The sequence below is a fragment of the Entamoeba invadens genome (assembly GCF_000330505.1).
Source record: "Entamoeba invadens IP1 unplaced genomic scaffold scaff_1105074726411, whole genome shotgun sequence".
NCBI lineage: Eukaryota > Evosea > Mastigamoebida > Endamoebidae > Entamoeba > Entamoeba invadens.
Genome location: NW_004443515.1, coordinates 55,170 through 64,958, shown reverse-complemented (window position 1 = coordinate 64,958; position 9,789 = coordinate 55,170). Strand labels below are relative to the sequence as shown.

At 25.8% G+C, this 9,789-nt stretch overlaps 1 protein-coding gene across 1 annotated transcript; it reads left to right on the top strand.

Annotated features, from left to right (window-relative positions):
* Positions 1–8,246: 8,246 nt before the first annotated feature.
* On the top strand, positions 8,247–8,549 carry EIN_413610 (S-adenosylmethionine synthetase, putative; the record flags this gene model as incomplete). The annotated part of the gene is made up of 1 exon (XM_004258416.1): positions 8,247–8,549. One exon carries the CDS (start codon positions 8,247–8,249, stop codon positions 8,547–8,549), a length of 303 nt encoding a protein of 100 aa, XP_004258464.1.
* Positions 8,550–9,789: the final 1,240 nt, after the last annotated feature.

Here is a 9,789-nt window from a genome sequence, read left to right as displayed (position 1 = left end):
TAGTTGGGAAATGCTCCAAAACTTCGAAATTAATACAATGTAAAACATAATCAATTAATATTTATTGTTATTATTCAAAAAAAAACAAAACCCTTGATTTTCCGTTTTCGCTCACTTTTTGGAACAATTTTGATTTATTTGTTTGTGGTAGGAAAATGGATTTATTAACTGGCCAATAATATGAACGCTTTTTGTAAGTCAAGTATTGTATTTGTAACTTCTAAAAATAAAAATTTCACAAATATTGTTTTGTAACAAACCCGTTGCAAAGTGACGGGTAAAAATTTGCAATAATTTTTGTTTTTTGGAACGAAAAATGAAACCTTTGTTTTTGTATTTATCTAAAAAATAGTCATCGTTTCTCTCAACGATGATATTTATTTCAATATGTTTAAACACGAAGTGTTATGTATGATACATGTGGGATAATGTTATAATATTATTGTTCGTCATAAAGGGTAATATGTTAAAATGTGTGTTTTAAAAAGTTAAAAAACTAATCCCTGTTATATTAATTTATCTTTTTTATTTTGATAAATTAGAATTTCAAATTGTTGTAATGGACTCTTTGATAACATCTATTGAATAAAAAAATTGAAATGAATGATAGGTAAATGCACTACATTTATAATTGTAAGGTTGTTGATTTTTTGAAAATAAAATGAAAAATAAGTTGTTTTGTTGATAGTAAATTATAATATTGTTTTAGTTTTATAAATTAATAAAGTCAACTTTAATAAACACATTCTTGGATATCAAGAGTGAGTTTTGTTGTTAATAAAAAGCTGTTAATAACATGTTAAATACACTGTTTGAAGGTTGTGTGTCTGATCACTGTTATTTATTAAAGAATAAGTCGATGTTTGAATAATTATTCTAAATAAAATAATAAACTAATAAACTAATAAATAAGCATAATAAATATTATTAATAATTATAACATATAATAGTATAATATAACATACATCTTAAGTAAAAACATTTATAAAAATAATGTTTTTTATTAAAATAATTTCAAAAAAATTAAATCAACATTTATTGCCATAATAATTTCAAATGAATCTCAATAAACAATTGAAATTTAATAATATATTATATTAAAATATTAATTGTATTAATCAAAAACATTGTTACGTTTCAATTCAAATTTTAAATAAGATAAAATTACATAAAAATATAATGGATTAAAAAGTCAACAGATTTAAAAAATCGAATTTTGGACTATAAAAAAAATATTTTGAACTCAAAACAATAATTCATTACAATATTTATAATATGTGAAGAAAAAGTGTGATAAAATATAATATATATTGTGTGTGAGAGCGAGATAATTTAATTTGCCACGGTTGTTGACTACTTTTTGTGTAGTGTGTGAACAAAATGTTTAAATGTGTGTTATATGATTAAAAAGAGAACGCAATTCTCTTCCGAAATAATATATTTTATCCACAAAAATATAAATGATTCGTTTTTATTCATTGGTTATTCATTGGTTTCATTGGTTTTTTACTAATTTTTAAAATTGCAAAACAACAAAAACAAAAATAGAAATTAACATCCTTTATACTTCCCAAAACTGCAGAGCAGGGTTTTTCTTTTCCAAAATACGTGTAAATATTGTTTTTTCCTTTAAAAGTTTCTAATAAATTCCCCAACCAGTTTTTAGACTCCCTATAACACAATCTATTTGTGTACTACTCACAATATTTTGAATCTTTTTTAAATTAAAACTTTCAAGTGTTTCTCCTTCAGATTCAAAAAAGCATTCAAACGAGTTTTTAGAATGAAGTTTTGCAAAAAAAATAGTATCCAACAACAATTCAATATTACAATTTATTTTTTTATCAGTGTAAAACCGATTGACTTACATTTGAATACACATTATAGTGGTTTCTTGTTTGATTTTCTTACTTTTTGGATTTGTCGTTTCAGTTTGAACTTTTATGTCGGTTTCATTTATAATGTCCAACAAATGATCGATAAATTTTCCAAAAGATGGTTTTGGTGTAAGAATGGTTCGAGAAAGCATGCTGTGAAAGGATTCTGCTATATTGTTGGTGCACATCATTGAATCGAAGTGGCACCAAATCGAAATCATTACATCATTTAACCAAGTGTTTTCGAAATATTCATAAACAATAAAAGAATCTTTACCTTTTAAACGTGATTGTAATATATAAAATTGATGTTTTAAATCTGTTTCTTTCAAAAAGGAAGTGTGATAAGTCTTCTTACTTCTTTGGAGAATTGCCCATTACACTTATATTTTTCAGACAAACCAAAGTTTTGAATTTTCCGCCACAAACATTGTGTAAAATGGAAATAACACTATTTCATTTGACAACTCAAATCTCTAATAGATTTTATAAAACCTGCCTCGAAATCGGAATATATTGTCGAATCGGTTCTATTAAAAATTGGAACACCAAATAATATCAAATATATTTGATCAATAACAAATAATACTTCGTTGTATACTGTTGCATCTTTTTTATTTAACAAAACATAAAAAAGAAAATGAAATGTCACCAACTGATAATAGGTTGTTGGGCACCTACTAAAAGTGCCATCTACACAAATAACATTGGCGTATGTGGCTTTTTCTAACAATGATTTCGAACCAATAATTATAATTGTATTGTCTTCGTTTCTATACAATAAAATGTCCTTTACTTTTTCACTTTCAAAATAATTATCAATGGTTACTGTTTTGTATAATTTATTTTTATATGTTCTTGCTAATCTACCGGACACACTCAGTCTTGAATTGGTGTTTATTAAACAAGTTTTTTCTATTTCTTTAACTGGTTTATATTTGTTTTTATCATCATAGATTTCTGTTCTGATTTTTTGTATTTTTTTAATCTCTGAATATATTCCATGTGATTTGTATGACCATTTAAATGCTGTGGCTTTGGTCCAACAAGATAATTAACTTCTTCATCAACAACTTCTTTTACAAGTGTAATAGTTACTCCACAATCTTTACAACTATACCGTTTATGTGAAGAGTCTTTTGAATAAAAAATATAACCTTCAAAACAAGGTAAAAGTGTTCTTTTTGTTGAATAAACAAATTCAACTTTGTGTTCTTGAGTTGGACTGTCCATTTGTTAGTAATTTTGATTGTTATTTTTAGTTTTTTATTTGTATTATATATCGATTATCTCATGTTATAAACAGAAAACCTTTCTTTTTAACTTGTTTTCGAATTAAAAAAATATATCAATGTTAATAATTGTTGATTTAAATGTATAATAATATAAAACGATTTTTATTTGTTGTATGTTTTGTTCGATTGTAATAAATATTTGGTATTAGTTTTGGATTTTGAACTATTTTATAACCGATTTACTTATATTATCCATGTTTATTTTAAAATAATATATAAATACTTCACGTTTATATTAATATATATTCGAAAGAAAAACACAACACAAAATAATTAATCTTTTTTTCAATAAAAACAACAAAAAACAACAAAAAAATAAATCTTAAAATGCCTTATACACATTTTTGGCAATCTTAACATAACTAACACGTTACAAAAAACCTACTAATACAAAAATCTTTTTTTTAACTTTTATTATATTATGTTTTAGTTTCTATTTAAAATAGTTTGATTATATTTTTGTTGCTGATGATGAATTATTGAATCTTTTTTGCCTTTGTGACAACATCAGTATAGTAAAATAAACTATTTATATGTTTTATTGATTTGTGCAGCGAAATGTGTTTAAAATGCATTTTTTGTTTTTTATTTTAAATAACTCGATTAAAATTTCCAAAAATATATTTACATGTTTATTGATATTATTGATAAAAAAAATAACCATGTTTGTTCAATTATAATATTAAAAACTTGTTTTTATGCTTTCAACACTATATAGTAGCTTAAAATAGTTTTAAATAAAACAAATAAATGATTGTAATTATTATTTAAACAACATTTTTATTAAATACAACAAAAATGGGAGAACTCGTCCTGGGATAATTTTCATAGCATCTCATATTTAGCTAATTATAAATATTTATTCAAAAAGTCAAATTTTACATTTTTATTTGAACGCGTATTTGTCCATATCCAAAACTGGGACTTACCTTATGTATTATTCAAAACAACAGAAATGTCTAAAAATTGACAACAAAAAATGTTCTGCTACTTCTCGACCTGTTTTTCCGAATCATAAGTGTCTTTTCCTCTTCATCTTATTCGGGCCACATTTTACTCGTTCTTTATTCCAACTGTTCTTTGTCCTTGTTCAAAATAAACAATTTCTAAAACTATACATTTATTATATAAAAACTATAGCTTAACCATTCTTTTTGATTTTTTTAACTATTCCAAAACAACAAAAAACCATTAATTACTAGTTTTTATTCATAATTTGAAAAAAAAAATAAACTAAAGATAATTTATATTAATATTAATGTTAATTACTATTTATAAATAGATATTTTAAGTACAGTAGGAGAAATGAACTAGGATCATTAGAACAATTAGGGCAACTTTAGTAAAAAATGTGAAACGGTAAAAAAATACATTTTTGGGACAAAACCCTTTATAGGCAATAACATTATTTTAATAACAAAAATTCAAATAACACAATTCAAATAACATTTTATCAATAACATTATTCATTAAAGAAAATACCAATAACTAAATCCAAATAACAAAAAATACAACAATTTGTTTAAATTTTAAGAGGATGTCTTTTTCTCGTCGATCATCACCTCTTATCCCAAGCCGCAGCATATTTTGGTTTTTTTAAATGGATTTTAAAACCCAGTTATAGACACCTCTCATAGTAATAATACTTGAGAGGTCTTGTATCACTCAGGTTGTTGCTTTCTATTGTGTTAATGGATGACAACAGATTACTAAAACAGATGTGAATGAAACAAACAGTATGCAATAAATTGTTTTTTTCGATTTTTTCTTTAAATAATTAAAAATTTTAGTTAATCACTTATTAACCCTGAATATATAATAAAGCTATTAAAAACTATTAATATTATAAAGAATTATTTTTTCAAAATAACATTTAAAAACAAAAAATGTAATAACATTTTAAACTGTTTGGAATTAAAACATGAACAATTTGGTATTACAACATAAAATTATTATATAGTGTCATAGTAGATAAAATAAACATGCAAAGTGGTTCATTTTCATCATAGGTTGTCAAAATATTATCATGAAATAACTATAAATTCACTATCACAATATTTGTTAAAAGACACTTGGACTGTTAATACCATTTTCATGAAGTCCAAAGTTAAAGATATGATGAAATAATCTTAATTCACAAGTATATTATTTTACTTGTTGATTGTTAATTAGAAAAGATTATTTAAGAAGAAAAAACATTTTCTATAAACAAGGTTTTTAACATTAATTATAATAGAAAATGTTCAACATTTCATAATTGTTTAAATCTGTATTTCCCGTGATTTAACGGTGTTTTGGCGCAATGAAATATAGAGAGAAAATAACAAAAATGTTGAAAAAAAGAAAAATGAAATTAGTTTAAATTGATTGGACAATTTTGTAAAGTTTCAGTTTTTTTCGAAGGGTTAAAATGATTGGTTCTTTCCAAATTGTGCACATTTATTACAACTGGAAGAAGCCCTAATCATTAGGAGTTTTTACTAAAGGTTCGGATTCATTTCTAAAGTACCGGGTCCATTTTCCCTACTGTACATTGATGAAGTAATCCTATGTGTATTAAAACGTGAAAAATTTGATTATTAAACATTAAAAAAAATTGAATTAATTTTAATGCACCAAACACATTCTTGTATTTATAGATATAAAATGTATAATATTTTTTTAAAATAATTACTTATAAAAATGTAGCACATCATAACTGATGATATGCTTTTTATGCAACAAACACAAACACAGTCTCTCAAACAAACCTTATGGAAAAAACTTTTTATTTATGGCACATCACACATCCTCTGCCATTTTTTGTTTTAAAACAAACCCAATAACATTTTCCAACACTCTTTCACTTTAATCGTTTTTACATTTTTTCCCCAGAACTCGAACAAATGTTGTGTCCTCATTCAACTCTTTTTCAAACTGGCACCAACTTTATTTCAGAATTTCGAAACTTACAAAAAACAAACAAAAAAGTTATACTTTGAATTTCCAGAATTCAACAACTTTACTTCTTTAGTTGAATTTTCACAGGCTTGATTTATTTCTTATTCAAAATACACAAAAATGTGGTGTCAACCTTTTAAAATGTTGTTTACCAATATTCCAATACATTTTTAACATACACCTTTGAATGTAAATTTCTGGACGTAAATAATGTTTAGTAGTATGTTGGGGAATATATCTGTATCAAAACAGAAAGTGTGTTTAATTCCAAGTCGGTTATTTTTGATTTGTCTTATCTTCTTTCTCTCACATATATCACATTAAAAATACAAGTTGATTTTCCACTTTAAGGAGTCTGTTCTCGAAGTGTAATTTGATATTTCAAATTAATTGGTAAGTCAAAACAATCGACTTTTCTCATACAAAAGTTCAGATAAAAGAAATAAATGTATATACTGTAAACAATCACATTCCAAAAACACTTAAAACTGTGTTATTTACACATGTCCATGATGGGAATCAATGTATTTACTTTTCTATTAATGTCGACGAAGCGATCAAACAACTCGTAATAAGAAGAACAATTTTTGAAGATTTTACTTCTAACAAGTTCACAACGGAAGTTTGTGTAGAACAAATAAAAACGTTTTAGTTGATAACAACGATTTCTGTAATTCTATCGATTCGTTCAGATTAAATTTAAAAAATGGATTAAAAAATAGTGTCATGAAGGCCAGTTGTCCAATTTTATACAAAATGAAAATCTGCTCTAAGTATATTTACGATTTGGAACATTATATGGGAAATTGGACTTGGAACGTTGTAATATAGAAGAAGTCGAAATAGGACGAACTGAATATTACCATGTGCCACCCATGGTAATGACACTGCCAAAACTCATGAAAACCCTTCAAACCAAAAAAAGAAAAAGATTTATTACTTCCATTTGAAAAATTTTAGGCAACTCAGCGAAGAAATTACAACCAAATTTGCCTAATTGAAGTGGTTCAACACTGAAATGGCCTATAGTTTAAAAAAAATACAATTCCAGCCAAAAGTCATTAAAATATCTTTTTCAATTCTTAAATATTGTCTATTTAATAATAAAATAATAATATATTATAATACAATGAAATGATTATAAATTATAACATATTTTTGTAAATCAACAATACCAATCAAAAATGTCTCTTTTTCCATAATCAAAAAATACGCATTTGTCATAGAGTAAAATGTAAAATTGGGTTTTAATTCCACAAACAATCCAAATTCAAGAATATATTTTTAAATGAAGGACAAACCAGTTATCTATCTGTCGTATAAAAATATAAGTTATTGATTGTAGTTATTTTAAAATAAAATTATTATATTTACTAGAATTGTCCTTTTTAAAAAATAGAAATAGAAAAATAGGAAATTAAAGTATTTATAAAAAAATTCAGTTGATTTTTAGTTGGTATTTTCAAAATGTGTATAGTTTAAATAGTATTAGCATAATAAAAAAAAATATTTGTCAAAAACAAAGATTGGGTATAAAAACAAAAAAAAATTTGTCATCTAATCGCCACAATGATGACAATAGATGTATGATTACCATGATTATGCAGCTTTTCTCTCTGAGTGGTCTTTAAACACAAAATGACATGCTTTTACTAAATTCTAATTAATTGTTTTACACTTATTGTTTGGTTACTGGTTTAAAAGCAAAGAATGACAATAATAATAATTAAAATGGCCAAAGTGATCATAGCCCACACAGCGAACCCGACAAAGATAGTCACACAGATCTTCATTCCGAGTCCACGTGGCCAAGAAAAACGAAGACATTGGAGCGGGTGACCAGGGTATTATGTTTGGATATGCCACTGATGAATCGAAGGAAATGATGCCATTGACACACGTCTTAGCTTCAAAATTGGTGATGAGATTTGAAGAGTGCAGGAAGAAGGGAATTATATCATGGCTGAGACCAGATGCGAAGACACAAGTCACTTTGGAATATGAAAACAATGACCGATATTTAACTCCAATTTGAGTCCACACCATTGTCATCTCTACACAACACTCTCCGGAAGTCACCAATGAAGAGATTTCTAAGACACTCGAAGAAGAAGTCACTAAGAAGGTCATTCTAATGGAGTTGATTGATAGCAACACACTCAGATTCAATAATCCAAGTGGAAGATTTGTCATTGGAGGTCCAATGGGCGATGCTGGACTCACTGGAAGAAAGATTATTATCGACACTTATGGAGGATGGGGAGCTCGTGGTGGAGGAGCTTTCTCTGGAAAAGATTCATCGAAAGTAGACAGAAGTGGGGCTTATTGTGCTAGATGGATTGCAAAGAGTCTTGTGAATGCTGGGTTGTGCAAGAGAGCCACTTGTCCAGTTGAGTTATGCCATTGGTATTTCACATCCATTGAGTGTCTATGTTGACACATACAAGACTGGTGTTATTCCTGATGAAAAAATCGTCGACATTGTCAACAAGAATTTTGATATGTGATTAGGTATGATTATTAAGAACCTTAAATTGAGAAGACCAATATTCCAGAAAACTGCAGCTGGTGGACATTTCAAATAATTAATTAATAATAACGATTAACTTACTTTAACTATTCATAATTAAATATTCGACGTTTTACTATAAAAAAACTATACTCATTCAAAAATTATATTTAGTATATCCACAGTTTAACAACTATAAATTTATTATATAATTTATTATAAAAATGAACCATAATTAACTATATTCATAATACTCAAAAAAAAGAAAATCAAATAAATGGTAAAGAAAAAAATTATTTAGTAAAGGGGTTCTTGAGGATAAGGTGTATCCTCAGGATTAAAGCTATCCTTATTAAAAAATATTTTTCTGGTGATACAAAAAACAAATCCATAAGGTTCAGTTCCCCATAAAGCCCACTCTCATAACTCAAGTTATAATTTACACTTAATATTTCGAGTCAAAGTTCAATTTTTAAATAATGGTAATAATTTGTCATAAATGCCAAAAAATTAAATACAATCAAAAAATCGCCACAATAATCAGTAAACAAAAACAATAATTATATCTCGCGAACTTGAAACGGGAAACAACAAAGTGTGAATTCAACTTGTTCATATTATGATTATATACTTATTGAAATTATTTCCGAATCCGTCTTTATTACATAATAATTAAAATTTACATTTAAATTGATAATTGTTTTTCAAATCAAAATGAAAATTGAAAAAGTCGAAAACACTGATTTTTTAAAAATGTGATTTAAAAAAACAAATTTATTAATAATTTTGTAATTTATGCAATTATTCAAATTTATTATAATAACAAAGTTTTTCATATTGTGTACATTTTAATATGATTGTTTCATTTTGATATTAACTTGTGTTTTAAACAAATTTACAGTTCTGAGGATGGCAATTATTTTCTGAGGATGACAGAAATAGAAAGTTTACACTTTTACGTCTATCTGAAATGTATATTGAGTAAGTTACTATTTTTGAATATGGGAACACGTCATTTCACTTTTTAGATGTTTAAGTCTGTGTTGATAATGTCTGTTTGTTACACGACTTACCATCCTCAGAGATATTTATAGCACTGCCATTATTGATTTAAAATTCTATAAATAAAATTATCAAAGAATTATTATAAAGTGGGTTTTGTTAATTG